The following is a 25077-nucleotide window of genomic DNA, read 5'->3' as shown; positions in this document are numbered from 1 at the left end:
TTTCTGTGTCTAAACACTTGGGAATCCTAAGTAAATTTATAGCCCAGATATCTTCCCTGTGTATCATGTCCACAACTCCAATGACCTCTGGATATCTCTACTATCTCACAGGTATAGCAATTTCCTTTAAATCATGATTCTACTTTTTAAACAGTAATATATTTGACAGGATAGATGTTACACTATAATAACAAAGAACTCTTACACAAAGCAAAAAACAAAACAAAACAGGTTTAATGATTAGAACAGATGAATTAATAGGCTTATAGTAACCTGTAACTAAGGGAAGCCCTAGAACCAGAAATAAGAATTTTAAAACTGCATGCAAAGTCTAGTTACTATAAAAACCAAAGCAATACCAAAATATCTCAGCTTCCTAACATAGACTCCAGGTCTCTTTATTTTCAATTCTTGGCAATCAAAATATGTACACTTTCACATGCTACTGGTAGTGAAGGAATATGATTATTTGTATAGGATTACAAATATCTTTCACAGATGGGAGGACACAAAAAGAATAGTGTCTTCCTCCACCTTTTTGGGCCCATTTTTTTTTGGGGGGGAAAAAGGCACTGCCAAAGATTCCTTGGTAACACCTTTGCTAGGTTTGTTACATAATCTTAACATGTAAAATTAATGGTCCACTCATTTCACATTTCTGAGAACCATGAGGCATTGGAACTGCTTTCTTGTAACTCACATGCCAAATAACTGGCTTAAACAACAACAAAAAACTGTTTCAAAAAAAAATTTTTTTCAAAAAACAAATCAGTTTCAAAAAATCTGGGCTGTTTCCTTGAAAACTTCATCATATGCTCAATTACTGGACTTTGGCATGCATAGCCAAACATATCATAGAACCGAAAGAACTACCATATAAGATGGTGGCAGAGGTCTCTGAAGAATTATTCTAGTTTTCTAACATGAGTGGTTCTAGCTCCCTTGTATCAATGCAACTTTGTCATTCTCCCTTCATTATTATAATCAAATGCTCTGAGCCCAGGTTTAACCTGAAAGATTTGTTTAAAAAAGATGCATATATTACTGAGTCATCAAAACAAAGAGTAATGAAAAATGCCTGTGGGCAGCTGGTTGTCCACTATTCACAGAATCTCTAGAAACCATTTGCCTAAGGCCAAAGATACTTTCCTTTCTTACTAAATCTGACTCATATTGAGCAATGTTGAAACTGCACTTAGGTAAGTTAGTCTCAAGTCCAACTAAGCTTAAATATTTCTCTATATTTACTGCATCCATGTAGTGTGCAATTTTTGATGCTGAATAAGAGATATGCGGCAATTGAAGGCTTCGCCACAAGCATCACATTCATGGGTTTCTTGGGTTTTCATTTCTGCATGGATCTTCTGATGGTTGACAAGGCTGCGCTGTTGACTAAAACTTTTGTCGCACTTCTCACACTTATAAGGTTTCTCTCCTGTGTGTATTCTCTGATGCTGAATAAGGCCTGAGTTCCGGCTAAAGGCTTTTCCACATTCATCACATTTATGGGGTTTATTACCTGTGTGAACACCCTGATGTCGAATAAGATTACAAAGTTGACTAAAGCTTTTGCCACACTGTCTACATCGATAGGGTCTCTCACCAGTGTGGATTCTCTGATGTTCAATAAGAAATGAGCTCCGACTGAAGCTTTTCCCACACACAGTACATAAGTAGGGCTTTTCACCAGTGTGGATTCTTTGATGTTGTACAAGATGAGCACTGACACTAAAAGTTTTCCCACATTCATCACATTTATAAGATTTTTCCTTAGGGAAGACTTCCTGCTGTAAAACAAGACTGCAATTTGGATCAAAACTTTCCTTAGTTTCATTGTATGAATATGTCTTCTCTCTAGTGTGAATTCTCTGATGCTGAATGAGACCTGAGCTTCTACTAAAGGCTTTTCCACATTCCTTACACTTATGGGGTTTATCTCCTGTGTGGATTCTCTGATGACGAGTAAGGTTGCAAAGTTGACTGAAGCTTTTCCCGCACTCTTTGCACTGATAAGGTCTTTCACCTGTATGGATCCTCTGATGTTCAATAAGGAATGAGCTCCGACTGAAGCTTTTTCCACATTCAATACAAAGAAAAGGCTTCTCACCAGTGTGGATTTTTTGGTGTTGTATAAGGTATGTACTTAATCTAAAGGCTTTCCCACATTCACCACATTTATGGGGTCTTTCTCCAGTGTGAATTCTCTGATGTTCAACCAGTAATGAATTTCGGCTAAAGCTTTTTTTACATTTGGTACAGTGATAAGGTTTTTCACCAGTGTGAGTTCTTTGATGCTCAATAAGGTGTGACTTCCAACTAAAGGCTTTACCACAGTCACTACACTTATGGGGTTTCTCACCTGTGTGAATCCTCTGATGTTTAACAAGGCTCCTTCTCTGGCTGAAGCTCTGTTTACACTGATTACACTGATAGGGTCTCTCTCCAGTGTGGATTCTCTGATGTCTAATAAGGGTTGAGCTCACACTAAAGGTTTTTCCACAGTAGTTACACTCATAGGGCCTTTCTCCGGTGTGAATTCTCTGATGTTCAATAACAAATGAACTGCGACTAAAACTTTTCCCACATTCATTGCATTGAAACGGTTTCTCACCAGTATGGACCCGTTGATGTTGAATGAAATGGGCCTTGCGGACAAAACCCTTTCCACATTCTTCACATTTATGGCATTTCTCTTCTGAGTTAGGTCTCTTACGAATAATGTTAGTGTTTCCTCTGAACATTCTTTGTTCCTGGGTCAAAGATTCCCTTGGTATTTCCCATAAGAAGATTCCTCTCTGTTTATCTAACCTACCAACAAGTTCAAAGGTTTCTCTACACATGGGATCCTGGTCAGTTTCACTTTTGATTCTTGTAACTATTATACCCTTTGATTCCATTTCTTCCTCAATTTCCTCAATTTCTTGTTTCACAGTTGGTTCCTCATCCTTATCTCTGTTTAAAACATCTAGAATAATAAATAGAAAACAGAAACATCAGCCAAGTTCTTTTCTATTAAGGAGAAACTGTCAGAAAAATTAGATAATTCAGATAAATCAAATTAAGATAAATTAATCTACTATGTCAAATGTAGTTTACTACCTCACAATATTGTTTGAGGATTACATTAGTTCATATACACAAAGCTTTTAGAACAGTACCCATTACTTGGTAAAGAGTATAAACTACATAATTACTATTATTGAGTATTAGTTATCTGATGCAATGAAATGTTTTTCTTGGAGAACAGGTATGAAAAGAGTGTTTATGAGGCAAAGAATGAGTCTGTAGGAGCAAGAAGAGTTAAGAGAAAGGGCTGGTAAATCAATAGTAAATTATGCAAAGTAAGGTGAATAAACAAAGAATTAAAACAAGTAGTGGTGGGATGAACTGGTCTACCAAGGAAGAAAGAATAAAATGGGAAAAAACAGTAGGTTCAGGAAAATTTAGAATGAGACAGCATTATTACAAAGTGAGTAGACCAAATAACTGACAGAAAGGAATCATAAAATGATACTGAAAAAGATAAAAGACAAAAACAAGGGAAAGCAAAAATTCATTCATTAATAAGAATTTATTTATTACAATAAAGAGTATTCCAGGCATTGTGTAATGAGCCAGGATTCAGATAAGACATGAAGCCTCCTACTAAATGGAATGGACAATAAATATAAATAGAGAAAGAAAATAATATGATAAAGAAAATATTAAATAAAAAGCAGTTCCTGAATCAAGACAGAAAATGGCTTTTAACAAAAATAATGATAGATTGAAGTGACATTAAGTCCATAATATAGAAAGACATAATAAAATAAATATAAAGGGACATGGTCAGAACTAATAGAAGAAACAAAGAAAAAGAGTAGTCTGTGATAGCTTATGACTTCACCAACAACAAATCACACCGCATTCTTCAAGTATATATGATTCTCATTCTAAAGATATTAAGACCCAAGTTGGAACCCTTTAGTTCCAAATGATAAGCTGCATGACAACTGAGAGATGAAAATCTCACATGTGTTAGAGCAATGGTGGGCAAACTGCGGCTCACGAGCCACATGTGGCTCTTTGGCCCCTTGAGTGTGGCTCTTCCACAAAATACCGACTTCTGCGCATGGGCCACGAAGTTTCAATCACACTGTACATGTGCGCCCGCACGTGGTATTTTGTGGAAGAGCCACACTCAAGGGGCCAAAGAGCCGCAGTTTGCCGACCACTGTGTTAGAGGAAAGATAACATAATGGTCTATGATATAACTGAGTATCATACTGACTTCTTTCCTTGATTTCTAACTCTTGGTGCCTGTTGGATAACTTTACTAGAAGTTTCAATCACTACTAAGTATAAATTTGGCTTAAACAATTTCCTTTTTAGAGTTCCCCTTTTCTCTCAACTTTTTAGTCTTCTGTGAATTCATCTTTGAATTTTTTCACTTAATCCAAATCAGTCATTAAGTTATTTTATTCTAAAAAAAACCCCACATAACACTTTATTCCCTATACAATTTACTAGAAACTTTACTTTTACTTAGGCTACTTACAGTGTTCTCTCTCAAATTCAATGGACTGTTTTTCCTTCACACAATTAAAAAGGATAGGAGAACTCCTTCAACTTTCTGGCCCCTATCTATAAAATTATCTGCAATTGTACATTAATATATACCCCATTCCTATCCAAGGCTAATCCATCTACCCTCTCTTGATTCCACTTGCCTCTGGGAACTTGTTTAATTAGTAGCATTTTTTCCTCTTTCTTCAATTTGTATTCTCCTTGACACCTTCCTACCAACATACAAATATGACCATTTACCTTGAATCTGAAATCCTTCTCTGATGAAAGCCAATCTTTGGGGGGAAAAATCTTAGGTGTAGCTCTTCATTTCCTAACTATGTTTTCCATGCCCAACCTATTCCCATTCAATCTATTCTACAACCTACTGTTAGATCTGGTTTCTGCTTCCAGCATCTAGAGAAACTTATTTAGTCATCAATAACTTTTGAGTAAAAATACAATGGATGTTTTTCAGTCCTTATTTCCTATAGCAGCATTTGACACTGGTGACCACTCCCATTTCTTGACAGTATCTGTTTTAGGTTTCTGTATCATTATGTTCTTTTAGTTGTCTCCCTACTTCTTCTTAGACCTTTTATAATACAAGTCCTTCAAGGATTTCTCTTCCTTTGTCAACTGTTTAAGGTTATTGTTACCCATGTTTCCACCATCTCACTCTATATTCACTACATTTACTTCACTGAATCCAGAGAAATCGTCACAAAATGGAATTCTACTCATGTCACCATCTGTAGATTCACCAGCACTCTACTTCTAAGATCAAATCAAAGCTCTTTGCACTATGATACTCACCACTTCTATACTGTAACTCACCCTGCTACCTACTCTACTATAATTTAAGTGGACAAACTGCTTGTGTTATGATCTTTCATGCCATTTCACTGCACATCTTGTTTACTAAATGTCCCCCAACATTATTTACCTGGAAGACTCTTGATTACTATTTTTATTTATTTATTATGTTAAAATATGTTTTTATTGATTTTTAGAGAGAGGAAGGGAGAGGGAAAGATAGAAACATCGATGAGTAAGAGAAACATGATCAATTGGCTGCCTTCTGCACACTGCCTACTGGGGATCCAGCCGCATGTGCCCTGACTGGGAATGGAACCCACAACCTCTTGGTTCCTGGGTCAGGGCTCAACCGCTGAGCCACACCAGCTGGGCTACTCTTGATTACTCTTTAAGATTCAATTCAAAGCAATAGTCCTTCAACAAAGCCTTCACTCTTTCTACTAGACATATTTCGGTGTTCTGTTTTTTATCACTAGCCCTTGTCCATAACTCCATTAAAGCTATTATTACACTGAACTTTTAACAATTTATTTTTGTCTGTTTTACTAGATTATAAATTTCTCGTAAGAAGGAAAAGTCTCTTCATGTTTACCCAATAGATATTATTCCAGAGGATGTTTTAAAAGGAATAAGAAAAAATTATTATTTCTTTGCAAATGATATGAATATCTACCTAAAATAATTAATTAGGATATAATAGCGATAACAAGACTAACATATAAAATAGATACTGTTTTTTACTACCAAGAAAAACCATTTTATAGAAATGTAGAAAATTAAAATATGCTCTTCATGGTAATAACAAAAATCACAACTAGAAATAAATCTAATAAGAAAAATGTAAGATCCATAAAAATCATCCAGAAAATTTTTCTGAGGGACATAAAAGACAGTTAAACAGAGAGATTGAGAGATTCAATATTATAAGGATCTTCATTCTTCCCAAACCAATCTCTGAACCTAACTGCATTCCAATCAAAATCCTATAAAACAACAAAAAAAAAACCCCAACGAATCTAGATTCCAACCAGAAGAATGCAGAAAATTAGTTATCCTGAAAAGGAATGTAAAAGAAGGAATTATCTGAACATGTAAAATATTGTTCAAGTAAATAAAATAGAGGCACTGGCATAAAAATATATAGGTCAAGCAGACAGAAATTAGTGAGTCTAGGCTTCTACATGGAGCAGCCTAGAAATGACTACCCAAATGATCTGCATTTGGTAGCTAGAATCACCTTCTGGGTTATCTGCCATACTTGCAATATATGTTCCCATTTTGTGAGCAGCTAATTCTAGAGTAAGATAGCTCACTCAAAGTGCATCTTTCCCAGGAATTTGGAATTGAAATTGAAATAGCCTAAATGTGACTAGAATGTAACCTATCAACAGAAACTAAAAACTAAAGGAACAAAAGCATGTGAACATAGGAGGAAAGACTATTCTGCCAAGGAGAAAGAAACAGGACACAAAGACAGTTAATTCTCAACTTCTGACAGTGATCCAATTTCTGGTTTTAGTTCTTTTCTGATGTCCAGTTGCAATCCTGCTCATATATGCCACTAGAGCAGCGGTTCTCAACCTGTGGGTCGCGACCCCTTTGGGGGTTGAACGACCCTTTCACAGGGGTTGTCTAAGACCATCGGAAAACACATATATAATTACATATTGTTTTTGTGATTAATCACTATGCTTTATGTTCAATTTGTAAGAATGAAATTGGGCGTCACCACAACATGAGGAACTGTATTAAAGGGTCGCGGCATTAGGAAGGTTGAGAACCACTGCACTAGAGGCTTGATGCATGGGTTTGTGCACCAGTAGGGTCCCTCAGTCTGGCCTGCAGGGATCGGGCTGAAACCAGCTCTCCAACATCCCCTGAAGGGTCCTGGATTGTGAGAGGGCACAGGACAGGCCAAGAGACCCCACCGGTGCACAATTGGGGCCAGGGATGGACTGTGGGAGGGCTCCAGGGCGTGTCCGGCCCATCTCACCCAGTCCATATCAGCTGGACCCCAGGAGTAAGCTAACCTATTGTCAGAGCATCTGCCCCCTGGTGGTCAGTGAGCATCATAGCGACTGGTCAAACAGTCGGAGGAACAATTAGCATATTAGGCTAGCCGTCTATGTCCCTATGATAACTTCTCTTACTGGCTTAAGCTAGTTTAAGTAGTTGATTTCTATAATCTTTAACCAGTTTTATAATATAGTAGCTGAGGTGAGAGAGGAAAAGCAAGGAAATGGCAAAGTGGAAGTGGCTGAACTTTAGGACAGAAAAGGAGTTGATACTCTTTCTGTAAAAGGCCAGATGTAAACATTTTTGGCTTTGAGAGTCATGTGGTGTTTGTTGCAACTACTCAACTCTGCTACTATAGCACGAAAGATAATACATAAAAGATTGGGCAGTCCATGTTCCAATAAAACTGTGTACAAAAACAGGTAGTGGGCCACATTTGTCTTGTGGACAACAGTTGCCAACCCTACTATCCAATGGAGTATAAAGACAACAATTTTCTGGTAAAAGAATGAGAGGATGGGGAAGAACTTGTATTCTTAGAACTAGCATAGTGCTTGATAAATACTTATTAAATGAATGAGTAGTGGAACAAATAAGTACAAAGAGATTATAATCAAAGAAGGAAACAATGAGTTTACAGTCTTGTAAGTACAGCAATTCCCAGTTCTGTCAAAGGCTAATATGGTCAAGTAGACTAGAGGAAAATCATTAAAACTGAAGAAGTCGATTTCATAGAAAGGACTGAAAGACCAAGAACTGAGAAATCAAGCTGTCAGCTGTATTATCAATGTAGCTATTAAAGTTTTTAAAGAACTATCAGCAAGGAAAGAAAGGTATAAATAATAAACCAAAATTACAAATCTATTAGTGTTGTGTTAAGTAAAGCAACAAGATGAAGTGCAGGAAAGCACTACATTGGAACAATCGACTAATAGTGATATCTCATCAAGGGAGCTCTCACGGGGATGGAGATAGAGTCTACAGAGAATAAAGAGACTGTGGAATAAATGATGAAAAGCTGTATTTCACCAAAGAAGAGAGCCCGAGAGTAGGATACCACAAATGGGCTCACTGCCATGCCTTTATCCATATGGTACTCACATTTTCAGCACTAGGGACAGGAAAGGCTGGTCATTTGCCTGGTTCTATCAACCAGGATACCATGTATGTGGATAAAGCTGGCAGTAACTCAGAGATACCACAGAATGTTGAAAAAAACAAACAAATCAGCCCTAGCCAGTTTGGCTCAGTGGATAGAGTGTCGGCCTGGTGACTGACGGGTCCCAGGTTCAATTCCGGTCAAGGGCACATGCCCGGGTTGCGGGCTGATGCCCCAGTGGGGGGCATGCAGGAGGCAGCTAATTAATGATTCTTTCTCATCATTGATGTTTCTATCTCTCTCTCTCCCTCTCCCTTCTTCTCTGAAATCAATAAGCATGTATTTTTTTAAAAAAATCAGCAGCTGATATTGCTGTAGATTGAACTGGTGGTCAGAAATAGATGAAGCTAGAAAGCCAGGCAGAAACTATATTAAGGAGGTCCTAGTGTATATGATAAGAAATCAAGATTTTTATCCTTTAAGCTATCAGGAATCACCAGAAGTTGTAAGCAATTAATTAACAAAAAATCATTTTGGTGGCAAAAAGAGAACATATTAAAACAAAGGGAGACTAGAATAAGAGGGCAAATGTAATAATCTAGCCAAGTTATGACTTTTAAGTATACTCACTCAGACACATGAATATTTAAGAAGTATATAATATATGCCTGGTTCTGTCCTAAGTGCTGGAGAAATTAAATGAAAAAAATAGTTACTGGCCTCATGGAGATCAATCTAGTTAAAAAAATAACATAAAGAATAATTATAGTAAAGTGTGATAAATTAAACAATGTATGTGTATACAAGGTAGCAGAGGAAGGAGTGCTCAATTCTGAAGAAGAGGCCTTGAGATCTTAATGGATTATTTGAGATTTGTCAGGTGTCTTGTGTGGTCTTCAAAAACAGATGACTAGGAATTCAGAGCTCAACAAAGAAGATGACAATGATAGTAACGATAGCAACCAAGATTTATATTGTACTTACTACATGCTAGTCAGTGTCCTAATTGCTTTATATATATTAACTCAGGTAATGCTCACAATAACCCTAAGAAGTAAGTGGTGTTATCATTCCCATTTTATAAAATAAGAAACTGAGGCACAGATAAGTTAATTACTTCACCCATGGTTACAAGACTAGTAAGTGGTGGAACTAGGATTTTTATTTAGACAGTTAGGCTCCATATCATCTCTCTTAGGTGGAGAGAAAGATATGAGCCTTACCATCACATGGTGGTAGCCGATGAAATGAATGTAGATAAGGTCCACCAAGGAAAGTATATACACTGAGAGGAAGTCTGACAGTGCAAGGCAACTGAAAGAAGCAATAATGAATTTCAAATATCCATAGAGAAGTAGAATAAAATAAGGTCCAAAGAGAGTCTTTTGCATTTGACAACTGGGCTACAGACCAATGTTTAACAACTAAAAGGGAGTGGTAGATGCAAAAAAAAAAAAAAAAAAAAAAAGGGCTTAAAGAAAAAAAGTGCAAAACATATTAACTACACACAGAAAAACCTGGCTGTGAAGAGAGCAAGTAGCAGGTCACAGGGAGCAGCACGAGGCAGACTGTGGCTCAAAAGACAGTTTTTTTTCTTTTCCTTCTTCTTTCCCCAATTGAAAGGGCCAAGAACATACCTATTATCAGAATGAAGACATCCGAGGAGAAGGAATAGAGACAGACGCTAAAGAGGGAAAAGCAAAGGATGCGGATGTCTAAGTGCGGAGAGGCAGGGAGATGAGGGCAGCCTTCAGTGTGCAGGTGAGGGGCTGAGAAGCTGAGTTCACCTTTAGTGGCCTCTATCTTCTTGGGGAAACAGAAGGTGGGGTCCGCTACTGAGCGATGGACCGAATGAAAACGCTCGTTTTTGGAACAGTCACCAAAGAAACAGGGAATGAGCAAATCAAGAGTAAAAACTTGTTGAGATGTAAAAAGCCAGTGGCGACTAGAAGAAAAACCATGCATATATACAAAGCATCAATCCTTTTCATTGAAGAATTTCTCCTGCTGTGTTTAATAACTCAGATAGGGGAGAGAAGGCAGATTTAATAATGAATACAGGATTTTAAGCTTATAGCATGGGTAGAGAATAATGACAAGGTGGCTGAAAGAGAGCATGCTGGTGATAACTTCATATACAGATTCTTGGAATAAATGAGGAGGTGAAGGCAAGAGGAGAAAAAAACAGAGAAGTCAAGGAACAGGAGACATCATTAAGAATGAACAGCTTTATTAGGAAACGAGTAGGAGAGGAAGAAAGGTAAGGAAGAAGTTATAGTAAACTCCAATTGAGATTATGTTTGTTTTGATAATCCCTATTGAGTTACAGTCAATAAATACCTGAGTACTTGGTCAGAGACTAAGATATTTAAGTTTTTGCCTCTTATGATAAAATGAAGGGTCTGATCCTTGATGTGAGTTGCCGAATAAAAAGGGAAAGCAGGGTCCCTGAAGACAATGTGGTCAAGGTGCACTGAGGCTTAAGGAATGACTGTATCATCAACGGCGTGGGTTAGCACAGAGGACTCTGAAACATGTGACCAAGTCTATGTGTGAGGATCCAAAAACAGCTGACACCTGGCAGTGAAAAGGAACTGAGTGGATAGAGCAAGACTGCTGAGGCCTCGGAGGGGAGATACTGTGCTTGAAGTTGGAAAACGAATGCTTTGGGAAGAGCATGGAAAAGCTGGGAGAAGAGTAATTTCTCCCTTCCAGCCTTGAGACAGAGGATGGGGACGGAGGAGGACGTGGGAGAATAAGCAGTCCCTCCCAGAGATGTGGTGTCCTTGGGGCAGTGCCAGGTTTCAGCGAAGGCCAGGAGGGGTACGGAACATTATGTGAAGAGGAACAGCGGCTCCAGAAGGCAGAGTGACAAGGGGTGGGAGGAGAGCAGTGGGAGGAGGAGCCAGGAGGGAAAGTACAGAGCAATATGGGGATGAGATGGTGAAGATAGGAAGCCAGAAAGGCTGGTATTGTGGTCACTGCAAGGATGAGAGGGGGTTCAGAGTCAGGTAAACAGTGACTGGCGGGAAGGTTAGTGTTCTCAGAGTCTGATGCCTGACAGCCTCTTAGGTATTTCGATCAGAGAGGAACAGCGGATTCTTACCCAGCGAGACCAGGTTCCCGTAATTCTCCATCATGACATCTTTATACAAGCTTCTCTGAGCCGGATCCAGATAATCCCACTCCTCCTGGGTAAAAAACACAGCCACATCCTCAAATGTCAGCAACCCCTGAAACAGTATGGTTTCTGTGGTCAGTCCTTGTTGTCTCAAGGACAGTTCCACCACCGACAGGGGCACGGGTGGGGGCCGGGTAGGCTAGAAGGAACATGGGGACTGAGAGTTCCAAACGGGGCCCCGTTCTGGGGACCGACTCCAACTCGGAACCCTCACACACTAGCCAGGGCACCCCACAACAGACGGTAACTGAGCGGGGCGCTTGTCCTTGGCAGGCGGGGGCCTACGGATAAGGCTTTTTGTGGTTGAATAACTACACCCTAACACTGTCATTTTAGCGAGCTTCCCCAAGGAGCCCCTCCAGCTTCCTTCACCGCATCACCCCGCTCCTATTCTCCATTCGCACTGGCTTGGGATCCTGTTCGGGTCCATTCTACTCAGTTCGCTAAGCGTCTGTCCTGGAGCCAAGCAAAGCGACAGGCGTGGAAGGCGCAGAGGAGGGTCCAGAACGATGCCTCACCTGGAACACTGGCCAAGGGAGCCCTGGAAGGGAGCATGTGCCCAGTGATCAGGTCGCTCCCGATGAAACGGAGCCTGGGGGCAGCTTCATCGAGAGCCGCACCCCCGAGCAGCGGGGAATGAGATTCCCCGCACTGGGCGGGCCCTGAAGGCCGGGTCGGGGGACCAGGGGGCGGGGGAGCGCGGCCTAGCTGGAGTGGCGCTGAGACAACGCGGAAACCCGGAGGGGCGACTTACCTTTGGGTCCAGCGGGGAGCTCGGGGCGGCCATCTCCTGGCCAGAAATTCGGGCAGGAACCTGGAGCGCGCACGGAAAGGAGTCTCCGAGGAGGCCTATCCAACCGCAGGAGATTAGGCCCGACCAGGGAGAGGCCTCCAGGCTGGATCTGGCCAGGTCCCGGCTCGGTCCCGAGCGGTCACGACCCCAGCCGCATTTCAGAAGCGCTCCTTGGCCGCCCCCAGACCCCGAATTCCCTCCCCCGCCGGGTTGCACAGCCTTCCAGGCCTCGCTAGAGCCTCCTCCCCGTTGTCAGTTTCTCCTCCTCTCAGCCTAGGAGCGCTCCGACCGCCCGCCCCCGGACCAGAAGGCGTCACCCGGAACCTTCCCAGGACTCCGCCGAACTACAACTCCCGTCATGCTCCGAGAGAGCGTCGCGGTCCAGCCTCCTCAGGACTACACTTCCCAGCAGGCCGCAGGAGACTCTTACTAGGAACGGAGACCATCTGTCACTAAGCTTACACCCGATTGGCTAGTCTTGGAGCGTCACTGCCGGCCGGGGGCGGAGCTCCGTCGCGTAGCTCTCCGCAGAGATGGCAGCGGTCTCAGTGCCGGGTGTTTGGAGAAAAGGCCTCACGTGGATCATCGCAGGCGTCCCACGTCGAGAATTTTGGTCTCGATTCAGGTAAAGCGAAAGTTTAGGTGGTGGGTCAGAGTCATGGAAAGTAAGGGAAGACACGGAGGAAGATGAAGGGACGAATGCCAAAGGGAATGCCGTGCTGTTGAGATGGGACCCTGGTCCTGCGCCTGGCTAGTGTGTGAGGGTTCCGAGTTGGGCTTCAGCGCCGGTCTCCGCGAGCGGGGCGGGGGGAGGGGGGGCATCCACGTGCGATGTTTGTCAGCTTCACTCACACACTGAGCCAGAGATTCACGTACTAGGTTTTGATCGTTGCAGAGAACAGAAAAAGCCAGTGGTGGCTGAGGCGGTAGAGGAGGTGAAGACAGAACCCGTCCTGGCGTGCCCGCCCTTACGCAGCCGAACGTACGTACCTCCTGAAGATCTCCAGAGCCGTTTGCAGTCGAGCGTCCAAGACATTTTTGGCTCATCTGCGCCTAGCAATTGGCAGGACATCTCCCTGGAAGACGGGCGCCTGAAGTTCAGTTTCTTGGCACGTTTAGCTGATGACTTGGGCCACGCAGTGCCTAACTCCAGGCTCCATGAGATGTGCAGGGTCAGGGATGTCCTCGAGTTCTATAAGGTGCCTGTTCAGGATGGATCTAAATTTGATGACCTTGTGGCCAGCAATCTGCCTCCCAATATAAAAATCTCGTGGGGCTACTGAGCAATTCAGAAGAGGAACTGAAATTATTGTAATCATCTCCCCGCCCCCCTCCCCCCAACAAGGAGGCCACCTATCAGACCTTTTGATACTTTGAAATACTATCAGAACTGTTCTCCAAAACCACTTGTTCTGTGGAAGAACGATTTTTTTTCCTTCTCATAACATCATCAATTGACAATTAACAAGATGTCAAGATGTTCTTTTTTTTCTTTTTCACATTTGCTGAAACTTTAAAAAATAGAATCAGGTCATGAATAATTTATGAAAACTTTCTTCTCCAGACACTAACTTGGGTTTAAAATATAAGGCTATGGCGTGTTCAGAAGTGGCTGTATTCTTCATAGGCAAGAAAATGTTTTCATATTGTCACTGCTCTTAAATCTAGGGTAGTATTATATGCTGTATATACACAGTTGAGGAAAGAGATTAGACATGTATGATAGAAATATAAAAGTCTGTGGAGGATGTTATGGAAAGATGTTTCACTGTTTGGTTTCCTGCACAACTGCAAATAGTACAGAATGATTCTGTTCATTCTGAAGTAATCTCTATTGAAATTAAAGTAGATTTCTTGAATTGTGTTGTGTTGTGTTTTTAAAGGTGAAATTCGTTTTTCTGCCTTGTCATTTCCTTAGTGTAAGTATTATAAATGAAAAAAAAAAGAATATGTGCCAATTATAAAGTGCTGGGACTTTTTCTGTAACAGATATACCAGATTCTATAAAAGGGTGTTCTCTTTAAAAGAGATAGTGTTTATTTCAAACCCTTTTTTTTTTTTCTATAACTTTTCAAAAGTGCCCTTGAGTACCTATGAATATCCAGTAGGGTAGTGAGTATTTGTACACTTAGGGTACTTAATTTGTAGAAACTTCTCAAATGGTTCTGAATGACAAAATGGTTAAACGAGGATGTGATTAATCAGGAATTATTTTTTGTTCAGACTTTAGATATGGCTAGAGAATAACATATCTAAGTGGAATATGTTCCAAGACCCCCAGAGGATGCCTGAAACCATGGACAATACCATGACATACTTTTTTTCCCTATACTGATATACATAGCCCTTTATTATTTATTCTTTTATTCCTCTTTTCCTGTTGTGGCAGATTATATTTCCCAAAGACAGCTGAACAAATAGATGTGCATATACACATGTATTTCATCCCATAAGCTTTTTTTAAACAATTTTTAAAATTTTTTAATCCACCCAAGGATATTTTTCCATTGATTTTTATAGAGAGTGGAAGGCAGAGGGAGAGATTGAGAGAAACACTAATGTGAGAGAGACATATCAATTCATTGTCTTCCACACACACCCCCACCCCCCCCACCCCATCAGGACTGGGAGCCTGAAAACGAGATAGATGCCCTTCACTGGAATCAAACCAGGATCCTTCACTTCAAAGGCCAATGCTCTATCCACTGAGCCAAACTGGCTAGGGTCCACATGCTTTTTTGAAAACAATGTAACTAATATTTCTCCCAATATGAGGAAGGGTCTATGGATGTTTGTGTCTGCTTGTGACCATCATCCGCATTCACGTGGCACCACCAGCCTGTCCACTTGACCACCTCCAGCTATTGGCCTGGCCAGAGCACTGCCTTACCTGACCACTTCCAGGATTCCCTGAGCCCAGCCCACCGCTGCTGTCACTTCATCACTTCCAGCTGTAGACCTGGCCCCGCCCCTCGATGACGTCACCACTTCCAGCTGGAACCTGGGCCCCACCCCTTTGCTGACCTGACCGCTTTCAGGCCTTCACCTGGGCCCAGCCCACCCCTGCTGTCAGCTCATCACTTCTGGCAGTGGACCTGCCCCGCCCCCTCGACGACATCACCACTTCCAACTGGTCACTGGGCCCCTCCGGGCCTTCACCTGGGCCCAGCTCACCATTTCAGTCACGGAGATCCACCTGGCCCCTCCCCCTGGATGACGTCACCACTTCCAGCCAGTTGGTCATCCGGCCCCAACCCCTTGCTGACCTGACCACTTCCGGGTGATCCCAAGGCCCTGGTTCACCCAGCCTTGGGCAAACTAGGGCCCACGGGCTGAATCCGGCCCATTTGAAATGAATAAAACTAAAAAAAAAAAAAAAGACCGTACCCTTTTATGTAATGATGTTTACTTTGAATTTATATTAGTTCACACAAACACTCCATCCATGCTTTTGTTCCGGCCCTCCGGTCCAGTTTAAGAACCCATTGTGGCCCTCGAGTCAAAAAGTTTGCCCGCCCCTGTGACCTAACCACTTCAGGCTGGTCCCACAGGCACTCCCCTACCTTTCCAGACACCGTGTCCCCTGGGTCACCTGACCAGTGAGACACTGGCGGGGCTACCTGGCTCCTCACGCAGAGGGGTGGGGCTTCCCCATCGCTGGAAGTTGGGTTAAAGGCCTAACACCCACAGCCCACGAACACCTGCTGCTCACAGGATGCCCTCCACCCCGTGGGGAGGGCGGCCAGCCCTCCTTTAAGGCAGCCATGGGGGTCCATGGACCTCGGGCCTCCCCATCCTCCCGACCAGAGGGGCATCTCACACTGGAGTGGCCTGCGACCCAGACAATCCTGTCTGTGGGCTATGTTCTCTCTATTTGAACTTTGATGGGTACTTGTAACTGCTACAAGCAATATAATGTGCCAGAGATTTATGCAATATGACCTCCAAATCTATGATAAAAAAGGATATAGTCTCCACTTGGTTTTTTCTCAGGAGGTTTGCCCTTGGAACACAGATCAATCTGTGAGGAAGCCCAAACTAGTCCATGCCATAAGTCCACTTTGAGACCCCAATATAGGAGAAATGATGCCCCCAGGTGTGAGCCAGCATCAACTCCCAGACATGAAAAAATAAGCCTTCTGCTGATTTTATCCCCCTGCCTTTGACCTTCCAGTTCAGATACCAGACATCATGGTACAGGGACAAGCAGTTCCCATTGAGTCCAGTCCTAATTCCTGACCCACAGAATATATGAGCAAAATAAATTACTGTTGCACATCTCTACATTTGTGGTGGTTTGTTACACAGCCAAAATACTCAGATCACCTGTCTCCTTTTGGGTTAATCAAACATTTGTGTGTGTTTGTGTGTTTATTCTAGAAATTAAAATATGTATCTGAGGAATCTACACTTTTCAGGTCTGGCCAGAGATAGAGACACTCTGATATGAGAGTGCAACATTGAACTGGCAACCTTTTGGTGCACTGGATGTCGCCAAGCAGCTAAGACACGCCCCCCCACCCCCCGGGCTATATACATATATTTTAAAAAACTTTAAATTTTATTTTTAAATTAGACTTTGCAGTTAATATTTTGTACTATTTCAGGTGTACTGCATAGTGGTTATCATATACTTTAATCACATATTTTACAAAGTGACTCCATCCACCCCACCCCAATATTTCCAGGGAGTCTAAAACCCACACTGCTCTGAAGATGGGTATTTGGGATTCATCTTTTTAAAAGCCACCACAAAAGGCAGCTGCCTAAGAGGCCACAGACTTGGAGGAGAAGATCCAGAAGGAACAAAGCGAAGGAGACTAGAGCTGGGAGTTGAGAGGTGGAGCCAAGGACTGAAAACCAGAGCTGTGTGATCAAATAGGAAACTTCTACACAGCCTCTGCCCAGACCCGCCACCTACTGGGGCCTGAAAGCGAAAGTGCTGCTTGCTGTTTCTGTGGAGACAATTTGACCTTTGAACAGAAGGCTGGCGTGTTTTGAACAATATAAATTAGCGTGTTTTGAGTGAATAATACAAGTTAGAGGGCAACAGGCAAGTGTCCGTGCGTGCAGTCGGGCTCAACACGCATTCTGCTCCAGACTGCTTCCTGCAGGGGAATTCAGGGTGAGTGTTTGGGGAAGCAGGGCTGTCAGGGCAGGGCAGAAATGGTCCCTGGGAAGGCAGCTTTCATTGTGCTGTGTGTTTCTCTCCTCTCAGCAGGTAGCACAGTTCTCAGAGGGCCCATGGATTCACATCCTCACGGGGGTTATTGATCAGAAATACTTGGCTGCAAAATTCAGGGTCCAGTTCATGTGAATCTATGGAGAGATTGTTTCTTGACTCAAGACATTGTTTTTAAGATTTTTTGCTTGGAAGGAGGTGGGGGACGTCCTCCAGATGAAGAAAGAAAGGCATTAGGCTCCTAAAGGAAAGGAAATTGTTGTTTCTTGATTAGGCATGTTAACTCCTACGGGTGACCTTTGGATCTCTCTTATTTTTTCTGTCCTCCCCCCCCCCCCCCCCCCCGCAGCCCACCCCGTGTGTTGGTGTTTGGCCAGTTTTTAACTGTCCTTCCTCTGAAAAGTCGAGTTCTCCTTGTGGGCATAGACTTGATCCATTTCCCCCTGGGAATGTGGGGGTCTGGAACCAGCTCAACAATGTGGCCTGAAGCTCTCAGCCCCTATCAGGTTGCACCCCTATTGCTGAGGGCTCCCTCTCCAGCAACAAGGCTCATCCCGCGGGAGGCCGCTCAGTTGTGGTTTCCTGGCCTCTGTGTTGTTGCTTCCTATCCTCGGTTTCATTCACACTTTGCAGTGTTCAGGGTTCTGCTTTCTGCTGCAAAGAAGTGGGGAAACCTGGCAATTTTATATGGGACTTTGAGGAGTCCCCCAACTTCAGTAGTAGTGTATCAAAATTCAACTGGGTTTCTATTCTTCTTCATCCTCTCTGAGAAGTTTCACTCAATTTTATTTTTTTTGCTCTCTTACCTATCATTTAAAAAAATTTAATTCCTCAAACATTTACTGAGCAATTAATATGTGCCAGGCACTATTTTGGAAATCAAGGAATAGAGTGCTGAACAAGGTATAATTCCTGCCCTTGAGGAATAATTTATCATTTAGAGTAGTGCTACCCAATAGACTATTCTATAATGATGAAAATGGTCTATATCTACATTGTCCAAGGCAGTAGCCACTAGTTAACTGTGGCTACTGAGCAGTTGAAATACGGTGTGGGTGAGTCATTACATTTTAAATTTTATTTTTAATGAACTGAAATTTGATTAGCTGCATGTGGCTAAAACGGAGAGATATAGCTGATAAAGAAATAATAAGCCCTGTTTAGATTCAGACAACCTGATACTTACAAGCATAGCTAAAGGTGCCAGCTCTCAGGGCCCTTGTCTCACACCCCAAAGGGCAGTTCTGAGACAAAAGGAGACCTATGGCTTCCACACAGCTGGGACATAGCCTGTGGTGAGAAGCTGCTCTGGCCTGCAGCAAAAGGGTCCTAGAGCCTGCAGCTCTGCCCTGAAGGGCTGGGGGAGTGAGGTGCAAAGTGCTGTGCTGTCCTGGAACAGGGGTTTCTCAAGGTAAAAACAATCTCATTTCTGTCTCTGTCCCTCTCTCCTCAGCTCCCACACTCGACCCCAAGACAGGCTTTCTGTGATGACCTGGGTATAGCTTCTGAATGTTGGGAAGTTAGCCACATACAAAGAGTCCAGGACCAGGACTAGGATGAGGCAAGAGAGACTCCTGGGATCCAAACTTTCAGAATTTGAGGGGCTTGGCAATGCCACTACATTTTGCTACCTAGGTGCCCTTTTGCCTCACCTTTTGTCCTGACCCTGATAGAGTGACCAGTGATCTCTGAGTTTCAATTCTAAATTGGTGGGAGGAGAACACCCTTGGCAAGTCTTGAATCACATATCTGGACCTGATCCAATCACAATGACCCCAGGGTTGAGGTCATGTGGTATAAACATAGGTACTGAGAGTTATTTTCTGGGCTTTTGGGGAACAATTCTCAGATAAAGAGGAATCAGGTCTTAGGGAAGAAACCTCAACATCTTATATTATTACAAAAGCACTATTTAAGTAGAGTACTTTCATTACATTTCTGGTGTTATTATGAATCTCATAGCTCCCAAGCATGTATATGGTATGAAGCATGAGTATTAATAGGATCCTTAAAGTTTTAGCCTATTGTTGCTGTCCTTGAGGAGTTTTTAGTCCACTTGGGGGGATCAGAACAGAGGCGGGATGCCTGCTGGAGAGTGGGTATGGAAACAATTCAAATTAATTCAACTTGAAAATAAAATCTGTTAGAGTCAATACTTTGTATAGAATTTTGAGAAAGAAAAGAACAAGAAGACCTGGGAATGGATTTGTAAAATAGGGGAAATCACTGGTCCCTTCTTTAAGATCTCTTTTGGGGGAGACAAAGGAAACAGTAGATACAGAGGCTTGCAGGAAGGATCAGATCAGAAAATACCCACAGAGCATCAAAATGCTACATGGGACATGGGATTTTTAAAATGATTGTCCCATCTCACTAACATGAATGAAAGACCCATGAAGTCTGAACTGATGCCACCGTCTTCTGTTAAGAACCTTCTGGGTATTGAGGAAAAACATTTACAATTATTCAATTAACTCAAATGGTCCAAGGCTTTAGGTTTACACAACATGACGAGTAATGCCAGTTATTGATAGGAGATCAGGTTGGGAGGGAATGAGGTCTTTGAAGAAAATCACTTTAAAAAAAGTGCAGAAAGGCACTTTCCTCTTGACCATTGCCTTCCTCCAATGACTCTCTTTCCACAGTGAAGGACTGGACACCAAGAGCCTCTTTTCTGTCTCTGTCAGTTTATTTCCTCAAGGCTTTTCTACTCACAAATCTAGCCCTGAAAGTCTTGAATTCATATTCCCCCATAAAAAATTAAGGATCCCTTGGAGAATCAAACTTTTTGAGGGGACACCTACTGCTAAAATGTGTGAGAAGATATTATTGGGAAAATCCCCCACACTACATACCTATGTCAGAGTCTCATAGAATAATTTTTTTTTTCAGAGCTAAATTTTGGGAAGACCTCACTCTTTTCTTCTCCCTGAGGAAGTGGTAACTGTTTCTACGAGAATAATTAGAACAACGCTGACCAGGTTGGGTTGCCTTTTTTCCTTCGGTTTTCACGACTTCAGTGCCAAACTCACAGCCCACAAAATGCTCTACTTTTCATGCTCCAGGTTTTCTTTTATCAATGCCTCTGATTCTAGTTCATATTTTCCCAGGTCCCTATTTTATTTTTATTTTACTCTGTATTTGTTTGTCTGTAAATAGGTTCAAATCCTTTGAGAAATGTGGATTTGAAAAAAGGAAGGAAGGAGAGGAAGGCAGAAAGGAAGAAAGAAGAAAGAAAGAAAGAAAGAAAGAAAGAAAGAAAGAAAGAAAGAAGAGAGGAAAGAAGAAAAGGAAGGTAGGAAGGTAAGAAAGGAACACCCCAAATTTTCCTCATAATTGAGCAGAGTAAGAAATGGCTGATCAAATATACATTATAGTTTCTTTACTAAAAACATAGAGACAAGATCATAAAGTTTTATTTTCCCTTAAAAAGAACCAATAATAGGAACTGTGATAGAGCGGCAGGTCAGATTTACAAGGGCAGGGAGAGCTTAGAGACAGAAAGTAAACACACCACAGTATATTTTGTGTTTATGTGCCTGTAGCCCAGGTAGGCTGGGGGCAGAAAATCAGCACTGGTTGTTCTCTAAGCCCTTCCTCATGCACCTTTGGGTTCCAATAAACACCCTGTGAAATTGGTCCCACGGATATTATCTCCACTGAGGAATTAAAGCTCAAATGTCTTAAAACCACACAACTAAGATTTAACACACTGTTATATAATGGATAAGACAGGAGACAGTGGTGCCGGACCCAGCTTGAATTTCCAGTTCTACTATTAATTATTTATGAGACGTTGACGTGTCACTTAACCTGCTTCCTCCTATTTAAATGAGAATAATGGGCACTCTCTGCACAGTTTCCTCGCCCTCCTCGAAATGTTCAGCAGACCTTGTGCCGTCTCCAGAAATCTAACCTGGCTGGACCTCACACAAGCCTGGTCTGGACCTTTCCCTTGGAATTTTCTCCAATGCAAAGCCTCCTCTTCCGCTGCAGGGCAGTCTCCAATGTTCCAGCTGACAGCCACCCCAGCCAGTGCGCTTTCTGATGAGCCCGTGCACATCCGAGCGACAGGCCTGCCTCCGTTGCAGCTGGTGACCCTCGCGGCATCTCTGAAGGATGAGAAGGGACACCTGTACCGGTCCAAAGCCTTCTACAGGGCTGACGAGGCTGGTGAGCTGGACCTGAAGCAGGCTCCTGCAGTTGGAGGCGACTATGTGGGGGTCCATCCCATGGGCCTCTTCTGGTCTATGAAGCCTGACAGGCCTTTTGGGAGGCTGCTTAAGAGGGATGTGAACAGCCCCTTTTTGGTCACTCTGGACTTATACGACTCAGTTTGCTCCCACGATTCAGCCCCGGCTCAGCCCCGGGCCAGCCAGGTGGTGCAGCGCTGGTTCAGCAGCCCCGGGACGCAGCGGGTGCCCATCCGAGAAGGCCGCGTGCGGGGAGCCCTTTTTCTCCCTCCAGGTGAGACTGGTCTTCGGTGGTGGAGAAAACAGTGTTGATGGAAATAAAGACAAAATCAAAAGGCATCAAAGTATCGGAGGACTAGTATGTCCCACGATCTATTAAAACGAACTTGCCCTTGTGTGTTTGTGTGTGAAGGTGGACTTCATTCTGCTCCGCCTGTGCTCTCTGCTTGACCCTTTTCTCCCTCTTTCTAATCTCACTCTCTCCTCCCTTTGCTGTTCTCAGGGGAAGGCCCTTTCCCAGGAATCGTGGATATGTTTGGGGGTATAGGGGGACTAATTGAATTCCGAGCCAGCCTGCTGGCTGCCCGTGGCTTTGCAGTCCTGGCATTAGCATACTTTGCCTATGAAGACCTGCCCAAGCACATGCAGGAGGTGGACCTGGAATATTTTGAGGAAGCTGCCAACTTGCTACTAGCTCATCCCAAGGTATTTAAATTTTTTTTCATTCTACCTTGTAACTTTATAGCAAAAGATCAAAAAAAAAAATAATCTCCGATGTCTGTTCTGAACATTTTACCAGTCTGTTTAAGCCTGGGCATAGTACAACAGTTTACAGTTACAATGGGAATGCTGTTATCTACCTTGTAGGACTGATGCTCATATCTGCCGTAGGGGACTGTGGGGTTGATTGGAGATCAGCTTAGTGCTTACTGGCATGAAGAAGACAAGAAAAAAAGGGTGGATATATTGTGATTATTTTCAATGGGCAGAAAGCCAAGACTTCTTGCTTTTTAAGTGCGTGCTTTGCCCTAACTAGTTTGGCTCAGTGGATAGCGCGTTTGCCTGCGGACTGAAAGGTCCCAGGTTCCATTCCAGTCAAGGGCATGTACCTTGGTTGTGGGCAAATCCCCTGTAGGAGGTGTGCAGGAGGCAGCTGATCGCTGTTTCTCTCTATCCCTCTCTCTTCCTCTCCGTAAAAATATCAATAAAATACATATTTTTAAAGAAGTGCTTGATTTTTATTTACAATGGGCTCTTCAATGTTTTATCAGGTGATTGTGATGACAGGAGGGTGTTGGGAATACAATTGTGAGCAAAAGCATTTACCAGACACTATCTTTGCTGTTGTCTACCCAGAATGCTGGTCCTTTCCTCCCTTCTCTCAGACCCTTTCCTCCCCTCTGCTCCCTCAGCCTACAAGAGAAGGAAGGACCCACTCCTCTGACCTACTGCTTTTCCTGTTGGACTGGGTCCTGAAATTCACCTGTCGGTAGAATTCAAGTCTTTTCTCATTAGGATTAGCCTTTGGGTTAATGGACGTGCAAAACCTCTGTAGCTATAAAACGCTACTTAGATAGGAACGCACTGACATATTATTTGAACGCACCCAGGAGACCTCTTTTCCTAGCTGGAGAGAAGAATCTGATTCTTCAGAAAGCTCACCTGCCTCTGCTTTTAGGATGTAGATTGTTGCTGGTGCATTAGATCCTTCAGCCTTTTACAGAACTCTGCCTTTGATAAAGTGTTTATTTCTATTGTTTCCCTTGAGCCTCAATAACAATCCTGCAAGGTAGGTAATACTATCATCCCTGCAAGACAATAGGCTTAGAGAGGGGAGGTGGGTAGTGTTCACAGTTGCGAAAGCCGGTGACCCCGAGTGCCAGGACTCCCTCCTCACTCGTTCTAATGCCCGTCATACTAGCTAGTGGCCTGTGGCCCGGCTTCTCAGTGGATGGCCTGCCATGGGTTCCCTTCATTTTGTGTTTCAGGTCCGAGGGCCAGGCATCGGAGTGCTTTCCGTGAGCAAAGGTGCAGAGATCGGGCTGGCCATGGCCTGCTTCCTGAAGCAGGTGGTCGCCACCGTCTGCATCAATGGGCCTACTGCCCTCTATGACTTTCCGTTCAGGTACAGGGGTCTGGTTATGTCACCCATTCCCTCGTTTCTGGAGCGTATGCAGGTGCACGTCTCAGGGGCTGTGAGCCTCCTCCACTACAGGGGGGACCCCCGGGAGAAGCTGAATCAGCGGAGCGTGTTTCCTATTGAAAAGGCCCAGGGTCAGATCCTCTTCATTGTAGGAGAGGATGACCAATCGATGAATAGCAAAGAATATGCTAAGCAGGCCCTGGAGCAGCTGAAGAGCCATGGGAGAAGCAATGGAAGGATGCTGCTCTACCCAGGGGCAGGCCACCTTCTAGAGCCGCCCTATGCACCCCTGTGCTATGCATCCCGTATTTACCCCGTTTCTGCTCCCCTTAATAACCCCATTGCCGTTTCCTATAATTACTCCTTTTCTCAACCCCTGCTCTGGGGAGGCGACCCCGTTGCGCATGCTGCAGCCCAGGAGCACGCCTGGGGAGAGATCCAGAAATTCTTCAGGCAACACCTCACTCAAACCAGAAGCCAGCTCTGAGCAAGCGCTGAGGCTGAGATGGAGGAGGATAAGGCAGGGATGTGGTGAGGAGAGGGGCCCTTCTGATTTCTCTATACTCACAATCATCTTGAATGAACTTCAAGAAAACGGGACGACATCAAAGGACTAGGGCAGGGGTGGGCAAACTTTTTGACTCGAGGGCCACAATGGGTTCTTAAACTGGACCGAAGGGCCGGAACAAAAGTATGGATGGAGTGTTTGTGTGAACTAATATAAATTCAAAGTAAACATCATTACATAAAAGGGTACGGTCTTTTTTTTTTTTTTTTTTTTAGTTTTATTCATTTCAAACGGGCCGGATCCCGCCCGCGGGCAGTAGTTTGCCCACGGCTGGACTAGGGTATAGGTGCCTCTGAAGTATTTATGACCAATTTGTATGTACTTTGAATTTTTGTAAATTGAATATTAGTTTATATGCACCAGGAAATGCTGCTATTTCAATGCAAACTGAATCTTTTGTACCCCTGTTAGAGATGTCTTAGGTCCGTGTATTGCCACCACCTGAACTCTCCTATCAAAGTTAGCATCTCTAAAAATGGTCAATTTGATGTCATGTGCTTCATGATGAGATGTAAGTTAGAGTGCCCAGAACTACCTC

General features: G+C 43.2%; 3 protein-coding genes across 4 annotated transcripts; 2 read left to right on the top strand and 1 right to left on the bottom strand.

Annotated features, from left to right (window-relative positions):
* Window positions 1-211: 211 nt before the first annotated feature.
* On the bottom strand, window positions 212-13423 carry ZNF189 (zinc finger protein 189). 2 transcript variants are annotated; one of them, XM_081103590.1, is made up of 3 exons: window positions 12415-13423; window positions 11586-11712; window positions 212-2965 (listed from the first exon to the last, which is right to left on the bottom strand). In XM_081103590.1, the coding sequence occupies exons 1-3, from the start codon at window positions 12445-12447 to the stop codon at window positions 1245-1247; spliced, it is 1881 nt and encodes a 626-aa protein (XP_080959716.1). In that variant the 5' UTR covers window positions 12448-13423; the 3' UTR covers window positions 212-1244. The 2 variants fall into 2 exon arrangements, with proteins under 2 accessions (XP_080959716.1, XP_080959717.1); XM_081103591.1 differs by having other exon boundaries at window positions 11586-11670; window positions 12415-12747.
* MRPL50 (mitochondrial ribosomal protein L50) lies at window positions 12984-16211 on the top strand. Its single transcript, XM_081103593.1, has 2 exons — window positions 12984-13078; window positions 13349-16211. Exons 1-2 carry the CDS (start codon window positions 12987-12989, stop codon window positions 13734-13736), a joined length of 480 nt encoding a protein of 159 aa, XP_080959719.1. The 5' UTR covers window positions 12984-12986; the 3' UTR covers window positions 13737-16211.
* A 5255-nt stretch (window positions 16212-21466) lies between these two features.
* On the top strand, window positions 21467-24592 carry LOC308528082 (acyl-coenzyme A amino acid N-acyltransferase 2-like; the record flags this gene model as incomplete). The annotated part of the gene is given in 4 exon segments (XM_081103589.1): window positions 21467-21490; window positions 21493-22102; window positions 22331-22533; window positions 23817-24592. Coding segments are annotated over 4 exon segments (1479 nt in total). The 3' UTR covers window positions 24459-24592.
* Between the last annotated feature and the right edge of the window lie 485 nt (window positions 24593-25077).

This window comes from Myotis nattereri (assembly GCF_964212035.1).
Source record: "Myotis nattereri genome assembly, chromosome: 12".
Taxonomy (NCBI): Eukaryota; Metazoa; Chordata; class Mammalia; order Chiroptera; family Vespertilionidae; genus Myotis; species Myotis nattereri.
Note: the sequence above shows the minus strand (reverse complement) of the source record. Positions and strands in the feature narration are given on the sequence as shown.

Coding starts and splice junctions, on each gene's coding strand:
- ZNF189 (XM_081103590.1), bottom strand. CDS start 12,447: ATGGCCGCCCCGAGCTCCCCGCTGGACCCAAAG. Junction 11,713..12,414: donor GCTCCCCGCTGGACCCAAAG/GTAAGTCGCCCC, acceptor ATACTGTTTCAG/GGGTTGCTGACATTTGAGGA. Junction 2,966..11,585: donor CGGGAACCTGGTCTCGCTGG/GTAAGAATCCGC, acceptor TTATTATTCTAG/ATGTTTTAAACAGAGATAAG.
- MRPL50 (XM_081103593.1), top strand. CDS start 12,987: ATGGCAGCGGTCTCAGTGCCGGGTGTTTGGAGAAAAGGCCTCACGTGG. Junction 13,079..13,348: donor GAATTTTGGTCTCGATTCAG/GTAAAGCGAAAG, acceptor TGATCGTTGCAG/AGAACAGAAAAAGCCAGTGG.